Genomic DNA, 26295 nt, shown 5'->3' with positions numbered 1-26295 from the left:
AGAATGAGAGGTGATCTCATTGAAATATATAAAATGCTTAAAAGGGTAAATGCTGAGAGGCTGTTTCCTTCCGACTGAAGGAGTCTCAGGATAAGGGGTCAGCTATTTTGGACTGAGATGAGGAGAAATTTCTTCATTTGGGGTTGTGAATCTTTGGAATTCTGTACCCCAGAGGGCTGTGCATGCTCAGCCATTCAGTATATTCAGAACGGAGATTGATAGATTTTTGGACACAGTCAAGGGAGCTGGGGATCGGACAAAAAATGAAATCAGCTATGATACTGAATGGTGGAGCAGGCTTGAGGGGTTGTATGGCTTGCTCTGTTCCTATTTCTTATGGTGTTAGATTTGAACTAAGAACCCTTTAAATTCTGGACATAAATCACTTGTTCTTTTGGAGTTTAAAATAAGGCAGAATAAATTGGACGTCACGCTGTTTCTCCTCTTGTTTTTACCATGGCTGTGTGTTTGTTTCTTTGGCAGATCCTGATTTCTGAAATGGTTGACCTGGAGAAGCTTCCCAGAACTCGGAAATCCACACTGGAACAAAAACAGGGATCAACAAAGTCTGACAAGATCAATATGACTGCAACGAAGTTGGTGGAGGCAGCAGGAGTGGGAAGTCTGATCCAAGCTCCCTTACCAACTGAAAGCAGTGCCCCCAGCAGTGTGGGGACTGAGGTACTTGGTCAATTACAAGGCCGCTTTATATTTCCACATGTGTAAGGATTCACCATTGCAGTTGACGTGGATCAAGCTGATAGTTGGTGAAATGCATCATCTATGGCAATAAGATTTGTCACTGTTTTGCTGGTCAGTCATTGATTTTGAATTACAGGGTAACACTAGGGTCAAGGCCATCAAGCATTTCTGGTGTCTCATCAGCAGCTCTAGTGAGCAAGAACGCTTGGAAGACCAAAGTTGGACCACATTTGTGGAAGTATTGATTCAAACTCCCATTTGAAATGCTTGAACTGACTGAATGTTCTGTTCTAGCCAAGATCAGGAGCTCAATTCACCTGCCCTGTTTAGAACAGATTCAGTACTTCACAGCCATTGCTAGGATTGGATAGCAGTAGCTGAGTAACTTGGCAACAGTTGGAAGTGCCATGCATATAAATCCACTTTCTGTACCAAAGACCGAACAGGACTGGTATTAATTCTGGAGATGTGCATGACATATTCAGTGAGACTTTAAGAGCAGGCCTGGCTGAAGCAAGAAAAAGTGAATGTAAAAAGAAAGTTGAGAAGGGTGAAATGAAAAAATGGAGAGTACAGGATTGAATGGGGGGCGGGGGGAGATGGTGTGTTGGACTGTGGAGATGCATTATGGTGATGGATTCTAGGCTGCTTCCACAAGACTCTGAACCTCAGCACTTGCCCTATCGTAGACAGTAGTAGAGTATTGTGCACCTGTCTGACAAAGGTCATCACACACAACCTTTGTTGACATTCAATTGAATGCAACAATGCACACATAACTGGAAACCCCTGCTCAACATCCCTCCCCTGGCTTCCTGTCCTCTCACTCCCCCACACATTTGCCGACTGACGTAAACCCACAAGCTGGTTGAAATCATCTATGCTGCACCTCACTTGCCACTCCATGATGACCTGTTCAACTCCTGAACCATCTCAGCTCCCCATAAGGAGAAACCTTCCTGAGCATGATCTACCAGCAAACAGCCTTTGGATCAAGGATTGGGAAACATGGGAAGTCACTAACAAGTTCCTTCTGACAAATCCCAGCTGTTGAATGGCAGGCTTTGAACTACCATGGCGAGAATGGTCCTTACTAAACAGGTTCAGGACAGGTCAGGGCCTCTGTGCAGCCAACCTCCATTGCTGGGACCTCAGTGCATTTACAAAAGTGTCACAAACAATGCTGCATGTTACCAAGGAGAGTCCCCTCTACAGACTAAGTGATGGAGTAATCACCTTAAACTCAGCAAATGAGGCTATTGCTTGCCTTTTGGGATTTGCATTCACTAAATAAATAAATTCTAAGGGTCAAATGTGGTGATTGATGAGAGAGATTGTCTATGGTGACTGAATTTAGGATTTAATTTTCAGTTCATTTCACCTTGCATCTTTTTTATGGATTGGTGGGTAGGGATGGATTAGGAAGGGATGAATTGATGGTCAGAATGATTAAGGAGATTTATGGATAACAGGGACTGACTGGTGGAAATTGATGGCAGGGATTGGTTGACTGAGCAGAAAACATTCATATAAAAACTGAGAGCAATGTAATTTGTGCAAGGTAATCCAGAATGTACCATGCTGTTTTGAAGATGCTGTACCTTTGATGTTATGCAGGAAGTAAAACAGTCAGACTGTCAAAACTGAAGAATCTGATTCCAATTTGGAGATTTACTTTAAACAATTTGTTTTTGCTGACATCCATTGAAATATAATATTGCCAAGAGATTGTTTTAATATAAATCTGAGATGAAAAAGTGCACTTTTAAACAAATGATTATTGGAGAGAAACAAAGGTTCTTAAGTAGGTGTATAGAGGGCCAGTCAAACATTTTTCTGGTCACTACTTTCTAAATGGTGACAAACTAAACACTGCAGGAACAAAGATTGGGAGTCCAAGTTGAAAAATACTTAACTAGTAGATAGGTACAAAAAGCACTCAAACATGGAGTTGAGATACAGATCAGTAATGATCCAGTTGAATAGTGGAGCAGGCTCAAGGGGCTGAATGGCCTACCTATGTTGCAGTCATTAAATTTTGCTCTTTCAGGGGGTGATACGGATTCATCTGTTAGAAGCTGAAAATCTAATTGCAAAGGACAACTTCATGAAAGGAATGGTGAAAGGAAAGTCGGATCCCTACGTCAAATTGCGAGCAGGAGCCCAAAGCTTCCGGAGCAGAACAATTAAAGAAAACCTTAATCCCAAGTGGCATGAACTGTATGAGGTCAGTGTGTTCAGATGATGCACTTTGAAACCAATGGGCAATAAAATAAAAATCCTTTATCCTGCAGGACCATGAAGGGTGCCAGATGGATGGGCCTGGGTAACAAGTGGGCAGGTCCTGTGTGCAGGGCAGTCACTGTGCCACCTTTTTCACTCAGTCCTGATCTCGTATAGTGTTGGATTATTTCACACTTAGGAGCAAATATCTGGCCCTGTTAATCCCTGCTGTTTTTTAATCAGTTGCTACTCTCTTCCTAAGGAAGGTTCTGACCTGTGGTAACCTCTCTGCTCTTAGGTCATTGTAAATCACATTCCAGGCCAGGAGCTGGAGTTTGAGCTCTTTGATAAGGACATAGACAAGGATGATTTCCTTGGAAGGTACGTTGCTCCATCAGAAAATTCAGAAAAGATGTCATAACAATGTTGAGACAGCATTGGAACAAAGAAAATGCCATTCAGTTAGTGCTTTGACCTTCTGTAGGACCAGGAACTTGTTCACCCAAAATGTTTGAGGAACACTCCCAGGGCAGGTACAGCACAGGGTTAGATACAGAGTAAAGCTCCCTCTACACCGTCCCCATCAAACACTCCCAGGACATGTACAGCACGGGGTTAGATACAGAGTAAAGCTCCCTCTACACTGTCCCCATCAAACACTCCCAGGACAGGTACAGCACGGGGTTAGATATAGAGTAAAGCTCCCTCTACACCGTCCCCATCAAACACTCCCAGGACAGGTACAGCACGGGGTTAGATACAGAGTAAAGCTCCCTCTACACTGTCCCCATCAAACACTCCCAGGACAGGTACAGCACAGGGTTAGATATAGAGTAAAACTCCCTCTACACCATCCCCATCAAACACTCCCAGGACAGGTACAGCACGGGGTTAGATACAGAGTAAAACTCCCTCTACACCATCCCCATCAAACACTCCCAGGACAGGTACAGCACGGGGTTAGATACAGAGTAAAACTCCCTCTACACCGTCCCCATCAAACACTCCCAGGACAGATACAGCACGGGGTTAGATACAGAGTAAAGCTCCCTCTACACCGTCCCCATCAAACACTCCCAGGACAGGTACAGCACGGGGTTAGATATAGAGTAAAACTCCCTCTACACTGTCCCTATCAAACACTCCCAGGACAGGTACAGCACGGGGTTAGATACAGAGTAAAGCTCCCTCTACACCGTCCCCATCAAACACTCCCAGGACAGGTACAGCACGGGGTTAGATATAGAGTAAAACTCCCTCTACACTGTCCCCATCAAACTCTCCCAGCACGGGATTAGATAGAGTAAAGCTCCCTCTACAATGCTCTATCAATAAGTAAACAAAACACCATAAACCTGTGAGAAACATAGTTTGAAACTTCTGTGGGTGGTCATGGAAATTCCACTACATTTCTACTCGCAAATGAACTGCTTTTTAGGAAGGTCTGTGGTTAGTTGCATTTGCTTGTAATGTAAAAGAATTTTCTTGATGTGCTTGATTTAAATTGTAATCTCTTACATGCAGATTGAAGATCAGCTACAAGGACATCATGAACAGTAAAGTTATGGATGAGGTATTAAAAAATCTGGTTAATTCAAATCATGTAATGGGACAGATTTTCCTTTTCCTGCAGCCGGGAATATTGGATCCCCTGAGTGTGGTAGCCAAGGATAAATCAGGCAAAGAAGAGGAGTATACATCAGGAAGGGAACCTTTCTGATTTTTGATCCATTTAAATTAATGTATAGAAATTGGGCAGCTCCAATGAGCTTCTACATAATTGGAGTTTCTGTTTGGCTGATACAGATTGCTCACACTCTCCCATCACAACACCCCATACTTAACTAAACTTTCAAACACAGGTTGGGGAACCAAGTAGCCTACCAGCAATGAGTGCTTGTCTAGCCAGGGCATTCTATCCATTAGAGTACTGGCTTTCAAGAGTTATCTGGAAGAGAGCAGTAAGAATCCTGGATACGTGTTCTCCAGACAGTAAGGCAGCTGAAAATAGTCTCCCTGGTTTGTCAAAATGCCAAGTCAGGCCATTCAACCTGTTTAATCTGTACCACTGTTTCACTCCACATGAAGTCTAGTCTAATCTCACTCCAGCTGTTCCTCTCCCTTCTGATGGTGGTAAACTTAATTTTGAGATCCTGATGATTTTGCAGCTGCTGGTCAAGTTTTGATATTTTACTGTAAGCTCCACAATATAAAAACACAAACACCCAGAAAACTAGACTTTGGCTGTCAGGTTTCCATTAATGAAATTTCACAGCCAGCCCCAAGAATGGAGTGTCTAGCTGAGAGCGATTCAGGTGGCAGCCTTTTCTACAACCAGTAGGTCCAAGGATCATTTGAATGCATGACATTATGCAGGCCAATTCCCCATTCAAGTTGGAGAATTAGGTAAACATCATAATCACTATGCTACCCAATTCTGTTTCTTTTCCTTGTCCAACTGTAGTGGTTCATGCTGAATGATGTCAAATCAGGAAAACTTCATCTCAAGTTAGAATGGTTGCCACCAGGCATTGATTCAGTCATCCTGGAACAGGTGAGATTAGTACCAGTTTTCCTCCTGCTTACTGTCCAGCTTTAATTTCTCAGATGATTTTGTCTCGTTGCCTAAGAGGACATGGCACAGTGCCTTACGGGTGTGATTTAGTGTTGGTGGTGCCAGCTGCAGGCTCTCAATGAATTCCAAATAACTTGGGATAAAAATCTACTACTTCAGGTTGAGTCTCTGTTTAATCGTATGTAGCTGGTTGAGGGGAGAACAAATAATTTTCACTTTTGGAAGCTGAACATTGTGCTTTCATGTTTCAAAGTCGCAAGCATACACCTTAGTTATTATGTTTGAAGCAGCTGTGCAGACACGGTGGGTTTCAGTCTGATCATAGCCATTGACCTGTCATACCCATGTAGATTAGCAATTACCATCAACAGGTCTAGGGGCTCCTTTTTTTAAAAAGTAATTTTAGCATATACTGCGGAATGAAATTGGGATTGTAAAATTCCTACATATTCCTCAACCTGCACCGGCCTCTAGTATCAAATGAGGGACACTGCGACCAGCCAGACTTGAAGGGAGTCTAGATGAAGGATTTTGCATTGCTGGGTTTTATTCTGTTAATGGGAAATTGTAAAGAAGCTGCTTATCCCTATTGTTCAGTCATTTCCAAGAGCTAGTATTTTAATTTAAATGGTCTTATTCTCCTATCCATCTCTTCTCAGGTCCTTCAGGCTAACAGGACCATCTTCACACAGAACGAGGTGGAACCATCTGCTGCCATCTTGACCGTCTACCTGGACAGGGCACATGAACTTCCTGTAGGCCTCAGGCTTGTTGATTCCCAATAAAATGGCAATTCTATCCCAGCTATAATTTCTGAAGTTGTTTGGTCCCTACTGCTGTATGGGCGAGTCTGCATCTAGGCTTGTTAGAGATATAATTGAAAAGAGAGGGATCTATATTTCCTAGCAATCTAGCAAGGTTCATGTATTAATTTATACAGGGCATCTTGTCCAAGGCCCTGACTCCAAAAGCAAGACCCAACTAATCATCCAAATAGGGTTTGTGTATGAATGCATGATACTGTGTTATATTCTAATCTTGGCCATTCAAGACCAGTCTTTTCCCAATGACTGTGGTCAATCTTAATGGTCTTTTTCTATTTGGAGATTAACGAGAGTTGAGTTAAGTTGCTAGCTCTTGTTCATTGCTGTGATTGTAATTATGGATCTTACATGTTCACGCAGATGAAGAAAGGGAAGAAGCTCCCCAATCCAATGGTTCAGATAACTGTCAATCGCACCTCGTTTAAAAGTCAGGTAAGAGACTGACCACCTTAATGGTTAATTAGCTTTGGAGCTTCCAAAATGCACATATTTCTGGCATCTGGTGAAAATATTACTCTCTAAGATGAGCCTGTTCCTGAATAAAGGCCAAAGGCATAGAAGGGAGGATTCCCCCGTCTCCATGTCAATGTGTCATCTTAAACGTTGAAGTTAAGGTTGTTTTGTCATTATAAAATATGCCAGATATCATTGCTGGCAAAATCACGAATTCTTCAATAAGCAGACCTTAGGAGTGACGTATCAGCCATCTATTCTGACTCTGCTGTATCACATGCTGCAAGTAAACTCCGTCATTAGAGCGTACTATAGGCTCCCAAACAGTAAGAGAGAAAGAAGAACAGATATGTAGGCAAATTTCAGAGAAGTGTAAAAATAATAGGGTAGTAATAGTGGGGGATTTCAACTTCCATAACATTAACTGGGTTAGTCATAGTGTGATAGCTTTAGAGGGAGTGGAATTCTTAAAATGCATCCAGGAGAGCCAGTAGGTAGAAGGTTCTACAAGAGAGGGGGCAGTCCTGGACTTAATTTTAAGGAATGAAGCCGGGCAAGTGGCAGAGGTATCAGTGGGGGAGCATTTTGCAGATAGTGATCATAACTCCATTAGATTCAAGGTTGTTATGGAAAAGGACAAGAATGGGCCAGAAATCAGAGTTCTAAATTGGGGGAAAGCCGATTTTAATAAGATCAGATATGGTTTGGCCAGAGTGCAGTGGGAGCAGCTACTTTTAGGTAAATCTGCGTCAGAGCAGTGGGACTCATTCAAGAAGGAAATAGGGAGAGTACAGGACCATCATATTCCACTAAAGACAAAGGGTGGGCCCAACAAATCCAGGGAACCCTGGATGTCCAGGGATATACAGGATTGGATAAAGAGAAAAAGGGAGGCTTATGGCAGATACCGAGGGCTCAAAACAGCGGAAGCCCTAGAGGAATATAGAATGTGTAGGGGGGAAACTTAAAAAGGAAATTAGGAGAGCAAAAAGGGGACATGAAAAAACACTGGCAGGTAAAATAAAGTAAAATCCAAAGTTATTTTACAAGTACATTAAGAGTAAGAGGATAACTAGGGAAAGAGTAGGCAAGGACCATAGTGGTAATTTGTGTGTGGAGCTGGAAGACGTGGGTATGGAAATCAGGCAGAAGGACTGTGATATAATTAAAGAAATTAGCATAGAAAGGGAGGAGGTTCTAAGTTTTCTGGCAGGCATAAAAGTAGATAAATCTCCAGGCCCAGATGAAATGTATCCCAGGCTGTTGAGTGTGGCAAGGGAGGAGATAGCAGGGGTGCTGACAATAGTTTTCAATACCTCTCTGGCCACAGGAGAGGTGCCAGAGGACTGGAGGACAGCCAACATGGTACCGTTATTCAAGAAGGGAGAAAGGGATAAACCAGGGAACTACAGGCCAGTCAGTCTAACCTCAGTGGTGGGGAAACTATTGGAAGCAATTCTGGGGGACAGAATTAATCTACACTTGGAGAGGCAACATGGTTTTGTTAAGGGGAGGTCATGTCTAACCAATTTGATTGAATTTTTCGAAGAGGTGACCAGGTGTGTAGATGAGGGCAATGCATTTGACGTAGTCTACTTGGACTTCAGCAAGGCTTTTGATAAGGTCCCGCATGGGAGACTGATAACAAAGGTAAGAGCCCATGGGATCCAAGGCAATTTGGCAAATTGGATCCAGAATTGGCTGAGTGGCAGGAAGCAGAGGGTGATGGTTGAGGGGTGTTTTTGTGACTGGATGCCTGTGTCCAGTGGGGTTCCACAGGGATTGGTGTTGGGTCCCTTGCTGTTTATGGTATATATAAAAGATTTAGACTTGAATGTAGGAGGGTTGATAAGTAAGTTCTCAGATGATACGAAAATTGGTGGGGTGGTAAACAGTGAGGAGAATAGCCTTAGATTACAGGAGGATATAGACGGGCTGGTCAGATGGGCTGATCAGTGGCAAATGGAATTTAATCCAGATAAGTGTGAGGTGATGCACTTGGGCAGGACAAACAAGGCACGGGAATACATGATGAATGTAGGACCCTGGGAAGTACCGAGGATCAGAGGGACCTTGGTATGCATGTCCACCGGTCCCTTAAGGTAGTGGGACAGGTAGATAAGGTGGTTAAGAAGGCATATGGGATACTTGCCTTTATTAGCTGAGGCGTAGAATATAAGAGCAGGGAGGTTATGCTGGAACTGTATAAAACGCTGGTTAGGCCACAGCTAGAGTATTGCGTGCAGTTCTGGAATCCGCATTATAGGAAGGATGTGATTGCACTAGAGAGAATGCAGAGGAGATTTACCAGGGTGTTGCCTGGGCTGGAGAGTTTTAGTTTCGAGGAAAGATTGGATAGACTGGGGATGTTTTCTCTGGAGCAGAGGAGATTGAGGGGGAACGTGATTGAGGTGTATAAAATTATGAGGGGCATAGATAGGGTAGACAGGAAGGAACTTTTCCCCTTGATGGAGGGATCAATAACCAGGCGGCATAGATTTAAGGTGAGGGGATGCGAGGAAGAATTTTTTCACCCAGAGGGTGGTGGGAATCTGGAACTCACTGCCTGAAAGGGTGGTGGTGGTAGAGGTAGAAACCCTCATAACATTTAAGAAGTATTTGGATGTGCACTTGCAATGCCATGGCATACAAGGCTACTTGCCTAGTGCTGGAAAATGGGATTAGAATAGTTAGGTACTTGTTTGACCAGTGCAGATTCAATGGGCCAAAGGGCCTTTTTCTGTGCTGTAGACCTCTGACTCTATGACAAACAACCACTCCAACAGCAAAAAACATTTCCTCAGATGGGTACCATTGGACAACTTCCTTACCAGTTCACAACGTAGCCTGCAGCACGATTTAGTATCAATTCTCAGTTCCATTTCACAAACCAACATCTACATGGCGGTGGTGAGAACCACAATAAAGCAGTTACAGTAACAACCTGATAACATATGAAATCATGATCTCACTCCTCATCTGGGTGATATTAATTCTGCACCAATTATTTGCAGCTTGGTCAGAAAGGCTGTAAGGATGGCTGTTAAGGGAGATGGAGATAATCATGTGTCACACTGATATGGTATATGGATTTTGAGATTAGGTTGAGGAACATCACAGGACTGAGTAAGGGATCTCTACTCTACTCTAACCCATGTTTTACCTGCCCTGTGAGTGTTTGATTCCATTCCTGATGATGAGACTCCCACTTTTATGACCAGAGAATTAACCTCTCCTCCAGAACCTATTTTAAAGAAGGCAGAAAGGGTATCTTTAAAGCAAAGTGGATCTTGGTATGTTAGAGGGAACTGGATGGTGCAATGGGTTAGATTCTACTGTCTGAGAGTTTTAAGATTGGAGGTTACATTGCTGAAGCTCCCACTTAATAAACATTTTTTGTTCTTTGTGCACAATTACAAACTGTTAATGGTGTCCTTCTCTTTTACAGGTTATTAGTAGCACAGAACTACCCATTTGGGAGGAGTCATTTTCATTCCTTGTAGGGAATCCAAATAAGGAACGTATGGAGGTTCAGGTAAACTGCAGGAATGCCAGAGCATGAAATGCTATTGTTAATCAGCTATTTTACATCTTGGTTATATCATGTCAGCAAACCTAACTCAATGGAACAGGAACACCATACCATTGTAGATCTAGTGGATTTTATTTTTGTCTTATTTTAAACCACTATATATCTCTCATCCCTTTACTTGATTGCAATGGTTCTAGCATGTGATATTTTCATTTTAAAAAGTATTTTCAAAATTGTTCCCTAGGTTAAGGATGACAGTTATGTCCTGGGGACTCTGACATTTCCACTCTCCCAACTGCTGGCCAACAAGAATCTGACCTTGGACAAATGGTTTCAGTTGGAAAATTCAGGACCCAATAGTAAAATCATGTTAAAAGTCATGCTGGGGGTAAGATAATATGAATCAAGTATTGACTTTGTGGGTGAAAATGCTTTCTATTGTGATTGATGACCTTTAGCACTTAATGGGGCTTGTGTTGATCTCTTAATCATGAGGCAGCTCCAAGTGTTCTGTTATATGTGGGTGCTCTGTTTTATAGAATGGGTTTGCTCCAACTGTTCTTTATATAATGTCAATGCTCTGTCTTTGTTTTTATTATGCCACAGATCCTAGTTTCTGAGCATTCCAGGGAGCTTTTCTCAATTCAGACCGCGGCACAGGAACCAGCTAACTATGAGGTGGAGAATGTATCCTTCTCGCCTTCAGTTAGTGACGAGAGTGAATCGAAACCCATTTCGTCATTAGCGAATGATCCCAGCAACCATTCAGTGTCCTCTTTTGCTTCCGAGCACAACATCATTTCAACCAGCGAGTCAGCGTCATCTGAACTGGATCTGCGACAGAGAATGAATCGGTAGACAGCAACTTTATATTTTCATACCAATTGCATAAATTCTACACTGGAATTTGCCTATGTTGACGACACTTTGTGCGGCATGACCAAGGGTTAAATCATACAGGCACAGTGCACTTTAGGGGAACAGGGCATTGTGGTAAGAGAATGGAAGCACATCGTTTTTCTGCCCTTGGTGAACCCCCAGCCCCACACCTCCCACCACTGCACTTTGCACTGGAAAATCGGGGACGAAATTGGAGTGCAGCTGGGGGCTTCTTAACATTTGAGTTATTGAGTGTCCACACAACTGGGGGGGGGAACCGGAGTTGATAGCTAACTTGTTGGCTGATTGCTTGGAAACCATGCTCTGCAGTTGTTGCTCGTCTTTTCATATAACCACAGTTGCTGTCCTCTTCCTGTTTCAGTAAAATGGATGTTTCAGAGTCGCCACAGATCAAGCTGACACTGCAGTACAATGTGCAGCAAGGGAGACTGCTGCTTGTAGTACATTCCTGCAGGTAAGGGTTTGGGAGGCAGTAATTGCATTTTACTAATAAATCATTATACTGTACAAATCATAGTTAAAATCATCTGTGGACAGTTTCATATATCCTGTACTGAATCACCTACACCTTTTAGTCACTCAATGAATGGAATACCACAGGATATGCACTTTGTATGCTCTTTTTCTCTCCTCCATCAGAATATAATGGCACCTTTATGCAGTAGTTCTAGATTTGGGAGTACCGTAGCTGCAGCGTTTAGTCATATCAATTTCCAAATGTAAGAATGTTCAGATATTGGAACATTTCAGTTAACTGTAGTAAATTATCAAATGTTTTAAGAATGTGCAGATGGTAATTCCTAAATTGAAAATTATGTAATCTAGCGTAGAATCACTTTAATCATTATTGTGCCCCTTCCAAGGTCTGGTGATCCTTCTTCAATAACATGCTTCTTCGATCATTTAAAAACACTTCATCCACGATTCCTAGTTTTGTGTAAAATTATCTTCACAGAATAACAGCTTTCATTGTTTAAATGGGAAATCATTTATATAGCATTGACAGGCTGTAGTGACACTGTCTTTACATAAACAGCATAGAAACAGGCCATTTGGCTCAATTGGTCAATGCTGGTGTTTATGCTCCAGCTAAGCTGTATCCATATATCATTCATTTTATTCCTTTCCCTCTCAAGTACTTAGCTAGCTTCCCCTAAATGCACCTATGCTATTCACTTCAACTACTTCGTGGTAGTAATCACTGCTCAATGGTTTATCATGATTCTTAGCAGACTGAATAAGAAATAACAATGGAAAATGCAACGCATCAGTCTGCAGCACTAGAGCCCTGAGTTTTGATCCCAACCACAGTTACTTCGTTGGTGGAGTCGGGACTAATTTTGTGTTGATTTTAGTGGACAATAAGTTTCACTAGATTCCTCTGAGCTTGCAGAACTTAACATGAAAGACATTCAGGTGCAGCTCCAAGGCAAAAGAGCTACTTGGGAGCATGAGGGATGATTGACTGTGATTCTACCTCATCAGCGATTTTCCCCCCCCCCACACACACGTGAATGTAATCATTCAGTTGTATGCAGCCCAGGAGACTGTTCTGATAATTTTATCCTGTTGTAGTTTTTTTAAAAAGGATAAAACAGTTTAGAGACATTTGTAATAATTAAGAGCAGAGAATGGTGTTACTGTAACAAAAGAAAATGACCTGTACCTTGGGTTTAATTTGCCTCCAAACACTGGCTTCCAATTCCAATGGTTGTGGATGCAAGTTACAGCCACCCTTCAGCTAGGAGCAGCAGTAGATAGTGCTTCACAATGTAGAATATTCTGGCTCATGGGGAATGAGGAGAAAAAAAACAAGGGCATGAGGTAGCTCCAAGAGTGCCTGTATCCACTGGCATTGGAAAGAGTTATGGAGGAGAGTCAAATGTTGAAGAAGGCAGTTTCCATGAAAGACAGCAGAGATCACTTTCAATCTTACCCCACAATATGAACGAAAACTTTGCTAAATGTTGATTGGTTGTTTGTTGCAGGAATCTGAAGCTCCATTCCAAGGAGATCCCTGACCCATATGTGTCTCTAATTCTACTTCCTGACAAAAATCGAGTGACAAAGAGAAAAACGAGTGTAAAGAAGAAAACAATCAATCCCGAGTATAATGACAAGTAAGGAGTGAAGAATAGATGAGAAACTGAAGGAAAAGAGATCCAAGGCAAAGTGAATAGAAAACAGGGAAATGGGAACAACCCATACATATCATCAGGATACTTGAATATTAGGGGTAACATAGATAGCAGTTCTTTGAACACCCTGTTGTGCTGAACTTTATCTCATTTCAACAGTAAAATCATAAGCACAAAATCCAATCTTTGCACATATTTATTACTTCCAACTATACAGGAGAAATGAGAGATTTAAGAGGGTATTTTAGTGAAATAACAGGCACATAACTTGTATATTGCTATGTTTTACAAACAATAATCCAATTGCCTCCATAGCTGTGAAAATGTTCTTCTACACACTGTCCCCATACATATGCTCTAAGCAGAAGAAATCTGTCCTTTTTTTCCCCCCACGTGTGGAACCTCCCAAATTGCAAAGTTGGGTCTGGGGTCAAAAGGAAGTGGATCAAAATCTGTCAAGAAGGGGGATAATGGGCAACATTGCTTGATTTCTTTTTTCCCGGACAGGTAGCCTTAAAATAAGAGAACAACAATTAGTACGGGAGGGAGTCCATAATAGAATCAACAGGAGCTGAGCTAATGGGGCTGAATGGCCTTTTCTCATTCTAGACTTCATGTTCTTCCAGATTTGAGTTTGAAATACCATTAGAGGAAGCACAGAAGAGAAAGCTGGACCTTACTGTAAAGAACAATGTTTCCTTCATGTCCAGAGAGATTGGAAAGGTATTGTATATACTGCACAACTTTCAAAACCCAACGATACAAAAAAAAATTCTAATTTATATAATAAATCCAACATTTGCAATTCTACTGCAATTATTTTAAATGATCATGATTGATCTGGAAAAATTGAATATCTACAAATTGTATCAATTGAGGATTTTAAAAAAATCTTTAGGCAAATCATGAACACTGTTGGTAGTTGAGAATGTTCTCGAGGTCATGATCATTCTAAGCCCCTCTTGTAATTACTTCTGGGTATTTACTTTGTGCCCTGTCATAATTTTACTGAATCTGGGTTCTAATCAGATCCCTTATCTCTGCTTCTCTTCTAGCTCTGTTTTGATCTCTCTCAGCTTAACCTGACTCAGGAGATAACACAGTGGTAAGTGAGCAAGCCATATTGTGGGAGAATAAGACAACATGAGCCAAGCAGTTGTGTGTCATTATCCGTTAACTATTTTCTTACTGGAACTTACCATGTTATCACTAATATAAATCTCCCCATTTTCTTAAATCAAACTAGTATAGATTTCCATTCAGCTGAAGTTTAGAGAATATGGTCCATCATCTCATGGTGAATGCAGGAGTTTTGGATTCATGATTTGAGAGAATGACGGAAATGCAACCCAGACTGATTAGCAGATTAGTAGAACTTCTTGCCTAAACTTCTCTCAAACAGTGAGGTGCAATTTGATTATCAGAATCTGGTAGGCGGTATTACCAACTAGTCATCACAAGTCTCCCCATTACAAGCTGTGGGCCATTGTATCAGGCTCACAGCTGTGATATCCTTAACAATTGAAACTTGACATATAACGTATAAACCACTTTTGAGAGGCACTGAAGGGTGGCCAGTTTCTGAAACTGTACCCCAGTGAGGAGTCAGTATCTTAAGGCGAGGATGTGAGAAAACATTTTTCTAAAGATATGGTACATAGATTTTACAAAATTGCATATTAAAATAAAACTTTTCTTCATGTTACAGGTTCGATTTGAAGGAAGAATAGTGGCTCAGTGGCCTTAAGCCCATTTCACAATTGTTTTTGTTCATGAATGGTTTTATTTCCATTGAAGTATTTTATACCGCTTAAAGTATTATGTCACAATTTTTAATGGTATTTTGTATTCAATTACTATGTTTTTGTTTTAATTCACAAAGTTTGAGTATTGAGAGCGCCACATTTTTCATCCGCTATTTGCAACATTAGTCCCCTCCCATTTGAAAACAATTTAAGCTTATCTAAACATCTATACAATACCTGTGGTTCTCAGGATCCTTACAATTACTTCCTAAACCTAAGTTCCAATGTGAAAGAAGTTTAGGAGTTTTCAGTGCAATGCTGCCTGTCGCGTAACATAAAAACGGACATGTCCCACTGGCACAGCAGAAATTGAAACTAAGCCATGACAGAATTTTATAGTAAGCGTTATGTTGGGTATTACACAACTTAGACCCATAGGAAGTGTGCTGATCTGAGGGGGTGGAAAAGTGTTTCATTTCTGTTCTTTAGACCTGGTGCAGCATATTGGCCTTGGGCTTCATTAACATTTTATATGCTGGTGCACCACAATCAGGCTGCCTGCATTACCAGGAGCTACTTATTACTTTTACTCCTGTTTTCTTCCTGAATTAATGTAAAAATGTGGCTTTCTGATGCTTTGGGCAGGCTGTGTGTGAACAGCTCAGAGTAGAATTGCTCTGGGGTCTGTGAAGCAACCAAGTGACAAAATATGTGAATTGTTAAATTGCATATGTAGCCATTAATGAATTTTGCTGTGTTCAGTGTCTTTTAAAAGCAACCCACTTCTGGAATTCAGCACTGTCAAAAAACTAAGAGGTGTGTCAGAACTGGGAAAACTTGCTCCACTGGAGTGTTTGTTGTGCAAGATCTGGCAGTTATAGCAGAAGTCTATTGAGGGGCATAGCCCCACACCTGGCCTCTATGTTTCTCGTTGCTATGAGCAGTGCCCGAGGCTCCATGGTGAATAAAATTGTATTAAGTGCCAAGTTCAACAATGGGTTGCTTGAAGCCATTGTGTACAGTATTAAGATGCTTTTTATAACTAATAGTTTGTAGTTTGGAGGTTTGCATAAACGTACAAACATTTTCTGCTACATACCAGGTTTTTCTTTTTATGTGATTAGCTTTGAGAAAGCCTGTACATTTCACGTTCTCAAACATCGAGAGGGTGTGGTGACATAGTGGCTATGTTAGCAGCCTAATAATCCCACAATGAGTGTTTAAATCCAACCTCGCCAGTTGGGGAATTTAAATTAATTAAATAAATGGTGATGATGAACCTACTGTATTGTTGTAAAGGCCCAACTGGTTCACTAATAATGTCTTTTTACAGAAGGAAACATGTTGTCCTTACCAGTCTGACTCCAGATCCACAGCAATGTGGTTGTCTCTCGACTACACTCTGAAATGGCATAGCAAGCCAGTCAGTTTATGAAAAACCGCAAGGATAGATTGCGGCAATTCAAAAAAATGGCTTTACCAGAAAGGCTCACATCCCATGAATAAATTAAAGAAACTGACATATTACTAATTTCATATGTTGAAAACATGTACCTGACAATGAAGGCTTTAGGTTCACTCAAAATCACTCCGCCATAGTACCAGCGAGTTAAACACTCCAGTGTAGCTTACCAGTCTGTGCAAACTCCCAGCCAGCTTGGGTGCTACAAGTAGATCCTGTGAAGCGGTACATGCTCTGCACACTTTTTGCACAATCTGATATTAGCATATTCAAGTGAATATTCAAGCAGGCACTTCAAGTCACTAATTGCAGTACTTCTAGGGTGGGCATGCCCAACTACATTTCTCCATTCATTTTGAGCCCAAAAGCTGGGGCAACAAGACCCTGCCCTAAAGTGCTCCAGTGGGCCCTTAATCATGGTGAAAAATGGCCACTCAGATTTTTCATGAGAGCAATTTCATGGTCACATGTTAGATCTCCTGGCTGGAAAAGGCCCACTGTGCTCATGTATTCAAGGGGCCTGTATCTGATCAGCTGTCACAGACATGAAATGGGGGTCAGTCTCACCCACCCAAGCATAGCAGACCCAGTATTTAAGCGGAAATTCAGCGGATTCAGTACCTATTGTAATTGTAGCTCATCTATATAAACCTAGGTCCTCAGTCACCAAGTTTGTGACCTCTAGAATCTGAGCAGCTCTCGAGATCAGTGGCTACCACATAAGTACGGTCAGAATCATTCCAGTGGCGAAACACCCACACACCCTTCAGTGCAATTGATGTCCAGTCACATTAGTTGGGAAACAAAGCTAAGTTTTTACAGCCATTTGGTCACTGGCCCATTAAGCTCACTCTATCCAAAGTCCATGAATGATTAGTTGAGCAAGGATTCCCTTCTCCCAGCCCTTGCTGTTACGATCTCTGTGACCCTCAACCGTCCTTTTCAATGGATTTCCATGCAGCTCCTTTTTAATGAGTTAACTGACTTGAGTCAACTACCTCCTTCCTCTAGGAGTCTGTTTTGCATGTTCATCTTTGAGTAGTTGAGTAAAGCTGAGACTGAGGTTTAACAGTTGGAATTTTGGTGACTTCAATACATAATCTCACATTGTATCTTAAAGCTGTTTAAAAGGACAGTTGTTTAACTGCATACACTACTAAAGAACTTCAAACTATAAGTTTCTAATTCAGAAATGCCCAGACCTATGCTTTTTACTCCAATAAAAAGGTGTTGCTAATAATATAACTACGGACTTTAAAATGTTCACTAGTGACAGATTATCATGACCAAATATGTGTTTATCACTAAGAGGTGATGCTGTGCTGCTTCTGAATGTTGGATAGCTTTGTAAATCTACATGCAAAAATCACAAACAATTCTGGCTTCTCAGATTTATATAGCAAAACTATCAATTTGGATTTTTCTTTGTTGCTTTTTTCACTTTTATAAATTTTGAATGCTTTAATTTGGAACTTATATTTTGTATCAACCAACATCACTAAAAACAGATTATCTGCTCATTTGTCTCAATGCTGTTTGTGGGAGTTTGCTGTGTGCAAATTGGCTGCTACGTTTCCCTGCATTATAACAGTGACTACACTTCAAAAACACTTAGCGGTGAAGCATTTTGGAATGCCCTATGGTTGTGAAAGGTGTTATATAAATATTTTCTTCACTGACATATAGCTTGGATCATGCTATCCATATTTGCCAACCTGAAAAAAACCAACGGATCTAGGAGGTTTGTCTTTAACTCCAATATATCATGTTGCATAACTTTTGTATAATGGTATAGTATATGAAGCAAGGTTTGAAAGGCTGCACCATAAAATATTTGATAAACAGTCGAGTGACCAGTGTAAATCTATAGACATAGTTAGTAAACTATTGAAAATCAAGCCCGTTTTAGTACTCTCACCTCCAAGTTTTATTTTTTAGGTGGATAAACTGGAGATAAACTTGCTAAACTTGGCTCCAGATCTGATTTTCATGGGCTTCTCCAGACAATCCCTAGATTCAAAGTTGGTGCAATTCAATGGGGTTTCATTCTGGTTCCGGCTCCTCATATGTCAGAAGTGTGCTACATGGTGAAAAATAACTTTATAATATAAATTTTTACCTTCAATATTTAGAGCATTCCTTTCATATGAATTATGTAGCCATTATTTTGTTACGTGACAAATAAAACATTGCAATTTTAGTTGGAAATATCTCAACAGTTAAACATTATTAGCATAAAATAAACTGCCACATTTATGGTTAAATTTTGCCAAATGATGATATAGTTCCATAATAGCACTGTATGATTTGGACACTTGATTATGTAGATCACTGTTCATGATGGATATAGTTGAATACTTCAGCATGTACATTTATTGTATTGCTATATATACACAGATATACATAACTAATAAAGTAACAAAAATGCAGCTACAGTCTTTTATTTTATAGTTCTGATCATTTACTTTCTCTTGTATTAAATGGGGTAGCTTGGCTCAGTGGTAGCGCTCTTGCCTTGGAATCAGAATATTGTGGGTTTAAGCCAAGGACTAAAGTACATAATTTAGGTTGACATTTCAGTGCAGGACTTTGAGTGTAGCATTGTTGAGTGTTTTATTTTTCAGATGTTATACCTGACACACAGGGTTTCAGTTTATGTAGATGATCTTGGGGAAAACTTGGATAAGGCCTGAAAACAGGTGTGTGGATCATGATGCATAATTAACCACAGATGCAGGCAGCATATAAACTTCTGCTGCCTGCTTCTTTACATGATTGCAACATGCAGTCAGCACTGCACGAGTAGTTGCACACCCGAGTAGGGAGGCAAAATCTTGAGGGGCTAGCAGGGGTTCAAGCAAGCCTGCAGCTCTTAAAAGACTTGGTGCATTTTGGTTTAAGCAGGCATTGAAATTCATTGTAGAAGTAATTTGGACCTGGAAAGAGACAGAAATAGCACAACAAAGCAGAACACAGGCTCCTAGGTACTCTGACAGTCCTGGAGGCCTTGGTGCGATGGATAGAGCAGAGACGTCTTCTATCCACAGGGGGACAGACAACCATTGAGGTCAATGCAAGAAGTGTAGCCCTGAGGACCTGCAGTTCCAAAAGAAATTCAATGATTTTGAATGAGTGATCAAGGTCAATGAATGCATCTTCAAATGCTGCGTTCCACTAGGTGCTCACACTGCTCAATGCTCTATACCCCTATCACTCACCTACCAACAATCTCCAATCATGACTCTCATCTCAATTTCATAGCTTCACTTCACCTGCAGGCTAAACACTGCTGCAAATCTCACACCTTTGGCACACACTGCAAGCTACTGAACCATGACAAGCACATCAGCCAAACGCATTACATGGCTGCATGTCCTCATCTAGTGGAAGAGATGGTGCCTGCCATGACTCAGGCTGTGGCCAGCAGCAAGGTTAAGGATTGACGTTGATGTGATGTTCCTACCTAATTCATCCTTCACACATCTCTCAATCTCTTCTGCTTCCCTCACTGCAACCCTACCCTTGTGCCCTTCTCCTTTCAAATACCCAAGAACTGCCATCTGGCCAAGCAGCAGTACCAGAGACTGAATGAAACAGTCAATCTGACATTTGTAGTCACCAACTATGATACCGGCATTGCGCATACTTTAGGAGGATAGAGAATCTACACGTGATGAGTCATGGGGCACAAGCGGTCGGCAGGTAGCCACTCCCCAGAGGTAGGTCGGGCCTTCCCTCAGCTGCTACAAGTCCTGTTCTCTTAGCTCCACCGCAACCTGAAAACCTGCCTCAGTCAACAGCTGGCTTGTTATTGAAATAAATATTTCGAAGCACATTGCCCATTTCAAGCTTTGGGAACTGTCCTAGGAGACACAAACCTACAACGCATGAAATAGTGACTTAGTTATTAATAAAATTCATTTGGGATTATAAATAACTGAAATAATTATTATTCAATGACATGTTATTTGAATGATATTTCCAGTACACATGCCGAAATAAAATTTGCAACTTCTCTAAATCCCCAGAATTGCCTACAAGGCCATCATTGCACCATGACACAAGGTCATGAGAGATCCGAGAGGCAACCTCTTGCATTACAGCAGGCACAGCCTCTTTATCTTTATTCTCTGCGTTTTCAGTGTTGTTGATGTCAATTAAAACTAAAGATTCAAAGCTTACTGCAGCCTCAAACAAGACTGCTACATCTGCTGCTTCCTCGTCTCACTTTAACCTACACCGTTGCAATATGTTGTCTCTCCTCAAATTTTATATTCTTTCTAATTCCATCTGTGATCCTGTAATAAATACCAAGCTGGATGAAGGTTGGATAGGAAGTGGTTTTGCCAGACAGCTTTGGAAAGGACATGGCTTTCCATGCTGGAGGGTACAAAGGCAGTAATGTTAGCTACCACTGACAAGGACCCACAGGAACAGACCCTGGCAACCAAGTGCATCACACAGTGCAGAAGAGGCCCTTCGGCCCATCGAGTCTGCACTGACACGTGAGAAACACCTGACCTACCTACCTAATCCCATTTACCAGCACTTGGCCCATAGCCTTGAATGTTATGATGTGCCAAGTGCTCATCCAGGTACTTTTTAAAGGATATGAGGCAACCCGCCTCCACCACCCTCCCAGGCAGCACATTCCAGGCCGTCACCACCCTCTAGGTAATAAAGTTTTTCCTCACATCCCCCCTAAACCTCCTGCCCCTCACCTTGAACTTGTGTCCCCTCGTGACTGACCCTTCAACTAAGGTGAGGGAGTCCCAAATGTGATCAGAGGAGGAGAGATCCCAAAGTTTCCTTCTGAGACCCAGAGGTTGCACTGAGGCCAGTCATAGCACCCCCTACTGCAGCTCCATGGAATGTCAGCTAACTAAACATAGACCAGGAATCAACCTGGGACCTTCAAAATTTTAAAATGGAGGTGTTGCTGAATTAGGAGCCATGTAGGTCAGATAGAAATTAATGAAAAAAATAGGCCAAATCGCATGGACTGCACAGGTAGATACTACTTAACCATAGTCCTAGTAATTGATATCACGAACTGTTTGACCAACTTATTTTAGATACTTTGCAAATTGCTGCTTAAGAGAATGGGGGGGTTGAAATTGCTCCATCTCTGCTGCATATCGGCTGATTATTGATATTAAGATTACAGCTCATAGCAGATTGTCACAAATATTCTAAAAGGTGTCGGAGATTAATCACACCGAGGCATCATTTCGTACGTAGAAACCCCATTTATTACTTGTGCACAAGGGAGAGCAATACAGCGAGAGCTATTGTACTGTCTCAAAGCAGAACACACAAACACTTGCTTAAAAGCATTTTACAGCCAATCAGTAAATTTTGTACATCTCAATCCGCTTATTTGCATACGTTAACTGACCAACCCATGTTTTAGTTAATTTCCATTCCCACCACAACAGACATTGTGGTTACGCAAATGCTTATCACAACTTTAATTACATTTGGCCTGAGAAAGAACAACATGGAATGTCTCAGGACTCATCCTTCACAGTGGTCAGACAAGATGGTATTGTTCTTCAAGGTTGCAGTATTTTTCTCTTAGGCCTAAGCATTTAATTCAATTTCTCCATTAACCCTTTCAGTACTAAGTGGGTTCCCTATTTGTCTAGGCCACCACACTACCCCCTTTTGTCCTACAAGGACAATCCACCACCCTTAGCCAAGTACTATGTATCCTAGCTGCTGGGCTTCATCCTCAGTGGAATCCTGATTCCTGAGGAGAGGGAGGGAATAGTTAACTGGCATGCCACCAGCAAGGTGGGCACAGGAACCCAATGGCAACTCACCCACCCGAGTACTACCCTTGGTATAATTTCTCCTGACGCATAGCCAGGCCTCCCCCTTAACAACCACAAAGGTGGGCTCCCGTCTCTAAATGGGCGTTTGCTGAATGAGGGCCCCTGTATGACCTAGGGACCATGCGGAATCTGAGGGGAAAGCCAGAAAATGCATCTCAGAGGAGGAGGGGTTAACAGAACAATGAATACAAATCCAACATTTAGTCCGATTAACTTGCGAGGCTACGGCCTGCATTCGTTGAACCGCAGAATTGGTAGTCCATGCCCCTGCAAGGACCACGCAGGACAGAATCCAAATCAGAGTCAGCATTCTGACGGCTCAGTTAAGGTTCCTGCACAAGCACTTCCGTTTGAGGTCAGCGTCCGCTTGATGTGCGATGCGTGGATCCACAAGGGACGTCCTTCAACCTTCACGGCCGTATGGGTGGTGAGCAGGACTTGGAAAGGCCCCTCCCATCAAGGTTCCAAACAGTTATTTCTCCTGAAGGTTTTTAACCAGGACCTAGGTCCCATGGCTGGTATTGATGGCAATCTTCAATGGTGGGCTTTTTCTGAGCTTCTACTACTTGTATATGCAAGCTCTTGAGAGAATTAGTGAGCACTTTACAGTATGTAATCATTCCCTCATCCATAGCGTGGATGTCCATTTCCCTAGCAGACAAAGGGGTCACTGGGAGGCGCATAGGACATCCAATTACAACTTCATAAGGAGAGAGGGAGGTGGTACAGTTAGGATGCGAGCGCATAGTCATGAGCACCAAGGGTAGAATTTCAGGCCATTTCAAACTGGTTTCTTCACATAATTTAGCTAGTTTGTTTTTCAGAATACCATTTTGTCTTTCCACCGCTCCAGTAGACTGGGGGTGGTATGGGCAGGAAAGGTGATGGTTGCATTGTAAGGCCCTCAACGGTTCCTTTATCATTTTAGCAGTAAAATGAGGCCCATTATCATTCAACAAAATCTCTGGTACCCCAAATCTGGGTATGTATTCATGCAACAACAATTTTGCAACAATAACAGCATCATTCCGTCGGGTGGGATACGCCTCCAACCATCGCGAGAACAAACATACTATAACTAAAACATAATTATATCCTCTACATTTAGGCATTTGTATAAAGTCCATTTGTAGGTGTACAAACGGGCCCATGGCTGGGGCCCCGTACTAGCAGTCACTGTGGGCGTCTTGCCTGGGTTATGTCATTGACATAGGTATGACAGGTATTACTAATACAATGCCTATTAGCATATTACTATTCACTATACATTCAACATTCATTCTATATACACGTGTTAAACCTCTGAGCTGGCAACCGGTCAAGTCATGATTCTTGTCCATAGGTGCTGCATACATCATTTCTGCTCGCTTCGTCTGAAATATCTTTCCCTATTTCAATTAATTTATTGATAGTCCCCGCATGACTTTCGAGCACGGTAGCCAGACTTTGGATTAACCAATGATGTCCCTATATTGAATATCGTAGTGGCATCATTTATCAGGCTGCGCTTAACGCGGTTCCCTCCCAAGCCTGATCTCATCTCACCACTGAACTGAACTGCTTCAGGCATCAACTGGCACGTCAGAGCCGTATAGAGTGCTTGGGTATGGGTTGAGCACCACTGGGGCAGGACGACACCGGATACATTCAAGACTACGGGTACCAGCTCATGGTGTACATTATCATACAAAACTTCTGATTAACCAGTACCAAACCATTCGTCGGTCCTGGATGCATAGTCGGACAAGATGGGTCTGTCGGTGTGGTTTGAGGGGCTTCAATTATCTCTACTCGGACTGTGAAAGTAGATGTGGAAGGTGGCTGGATAGTGGCAGACCTCCCATGCCCGATCTGAAGCAAACCCTTACTACAATTCGAAAGCACTTGTTCTCCTACTGTTACATTTATCATTCCCCATTGCGTGTCGCATTCGGCACTGTCTGTGCTGTACCAAAGTTCCTCCTGCGGTGCGGGATTAGCAGTGATGATCCCCGACCTTGTTGCCAGTAATGATACGCCCATGACCAGGATCGTAGATCTGTGGAGACATTAACAACGGCTCTCGTTCTCATATCTACAAGTGCGCATGTATCACCTGTCATAATTACCTCGTATGGTCCATGCCTGTTCACTCCGAGCTCACCCTGATCATCACCTTATTCTCCATATGGGGGGGTCCGTTGTTGCTCCTTGGATTTGCCTGTTTCCATATTCTTAATCATCTGTCAGTCTCTAACTTCCTCTCTCAACTCATGTAATTGCCTACTTAATTCCCTTACATTGTCCTGTATTTTTCCTTTCTGTGGCCCTATACCCCCTACTATAATACCTTCAGGTAACTGCATGGCCCTTACCTGTTATCATTTCAAATGGGGTGAACCTGTCAGTCCTGCTTGGGGTAGCCCACGGCGCATTAGAATATTGGGCTGTTCCCTGTCTCTTGATTGATGTTTTTTTTTACAGTTCAGTTCATCCTTTCCACCAGCCCTGGGCTCTGGGGGTGGTAAGGAATATGGAATTTCTGTTTAATCTCCATAAGATTACACACTTCTTTAATGACTCTCCCTGTGAAATGAGTTCCCTGATCTGAATCCATCTGGGTAGGCACCCCCACTCCTTCCAGTTTACTCCCTCCTGCTGCTGTCTCATGTCAGACCTGAATTCCTTAAACAACTCTACAATGCACCTTCTTATCCTATCTTTCAATGGCTCAGTATCTTCACTCCCAGTGACGGTTCTCTCTGGGAACCACTTAACTCTGTCTGTCATCAAGGTGTTAATCCTGTGGTTTTACTTTTTGTAGCTCACAGGCACATTAATATAATCAGTAATACATCTATTTAGCCTTTTTCCAGCTTTCCCTTTACCTGTATCCATCTTGTGGTAAATTGTTGTTAAGTATTATTTCTCCTTACACTTCAATTCCTGAGCTACAGATTCCACATAGTTTTACCTCTAAGTTTTCTTTCCTGACCATGATCATCTTAAGATTCTCGAGTTCAGTTTGTCTTGATTGTTTAAAATGTTTCCTTACTCTTTAGGTCATATTAACTATTCCATTTCAACGAGGATCTCTGTCTCTAGATCTTTGCTTATCTCCCGCTGTGCAGTTCCAATGCCTCAGTTGATGGCCAGATTATCAAATTCATTTCCCTTAAAACAGTTTGTCCATTATGTCCTCTTTCCCTGACTCATTCTCCTACTTTCCTCATACCATTTTACACTTGCAACAGCTACCATCTTATCTTGTTCAGGTTGCCTGGAGAGACTTTAGAATAAATAAAATATTCTCATAACAGTTTTAAAAACAGAAATCAGGTATTGACATGTTTTGCTTCCTTTTCTTCTTCTCAAACATTTTATTGTCTTAAAAGTAACCCACTAAATTGTGTCTGACCCTTTTCTTTTAGAATTATCCCAGATTCATTAACTCAGCCAAAAATTGGATTTCTGCCAAACTTTGCCAAGGTCTTGAGCTTAGCTTCATATTTTGGGAACAGACTTACAAATACAAAAGCTTGCAGCATGTGAATTAGTGCCAATTGTTGTCAAACCTTTTAAAATGAAAATTCCCTTTTGAGAACTTTATCAAGAGCCAAACCTCAAATTTTTAAACTTTGTAAGAACTGTAATTTACACTATCAAAATTAAAACAACCTCTTTTTCATGTATAATGATTTGTATCCAAGTTATAATTTCCGTATGTTTATCGACATATTCTTTATCTTAGATAGCATCCTAGCGATTCAAAAGTAACCTGTTAAATTACACTGCACTTTACATCTCAAGATTGTCCCAAATTCAAATTCCAGTGCTTTTGGAAAGCCGATTTCTTTTAATATATAATTCATCTCTTCTTAAGAAACCCCTTTTTATCAATTGGAATCACCTAGACTGTGTGTTT

At 41.7% G+C, this 26295-nt stretch overlaps 2 protein-coding genes across 2 annotated transcripts in view; one reads left to right on the top strand and one right to left on the bottom strand.

Annotated features, from left to right (window-relative positions):
* The window catches only part of esyt1a (extended synaptotagmin-like protein 1a), a 91264-nt gene extending 76040 nt beyond the window's left edge, over positions 1 to 15224 (top strand). The window contains exons 17-31 of the mRNA XM_078534502.1: positions 484 to 681; positions 2753 to 2929; positions 3224 to 3306; positions 4450 to 4498; positions 5390 to 5479; positions 6160 to 6255; positions 6685 to 6756; positions 10226 to 10312; positions 10554 to 10697; positions 10916 to 11163; positions 11571 to 11663; positions 13198 to 13329; positions 13974 to 14070; positions 14403 to 14452; positions 15056 to 15224. Coding sequence (XP_078390628.1) covers positions 484 to 681; positions 2753 to 2929; positions 3224 to 3306; positions 4450 to 4498; positions 5390 to 5479; positions 6160 to 6255; positions 6685 to 6756; positions 10226 to 10312; positions 10554 to 10697; positions 10916 to 11163; positions 11571 to 11663; positions 13198 to 13329; positions 13974 to 14070; positions 14403 to 14452; positions 15056 to 15077 — 1638 coding nt within the window. The 3' untranslated portion in view covers positions 15078 to 15224. The remainder of the gene's footprint in view (positions 1 to 483; positions 682 to 2752; positions 2930 to 3223; positions 3307 to 4449; positions 4499 to 5389; positions 5480 to 6159; positions 6256 to 6684; positions 6757 to 10225; positions 10313 to 10553; positions 10698 to 10915; positions 11164 to 11570; positions 11664 to 13197; positions 13330 to 13973; positions 14071 to 14402; positions 14453 to 15055) is intronic.
* LOC144672641 (uncharacterized) overlaps positions 11008 to 26295 on the bottom strand; it is a 35200-nt gene continuing 19912 nt past the window's right edge. The window contains exon 4 of the mRNA XM_078534504.1: positions 11008 to 11143. Coding sequence (XP_078390630.1) covers positions 11106 to 11143 — 38 coding nt within the window. The 3' untranslated portion in view covers positions 11008 to 11105. The remainder of the gene's footprint in view (positions 11144 to 26295) is intronic.

Source organism: Cetorhinus maximus, chromosome X (genome assembly GCF_964194155.1).
Source record: "Cetorhinus maximus chromosome X, sCetMax3.hap1.1, whole genome shotgun sequence".
In the NCBI taxonomy this organism is placed as follows: domain Eukaryota; kingdom Metazoa; phylum Chordata; class Chondrichthyes; order Lamniformes; family Cetorhinidae; genus Cetorhinus; species Cetorhinus maximus.
This window is presented reverse-complemented; position numbering and strand designations above follow the sequence as displayed.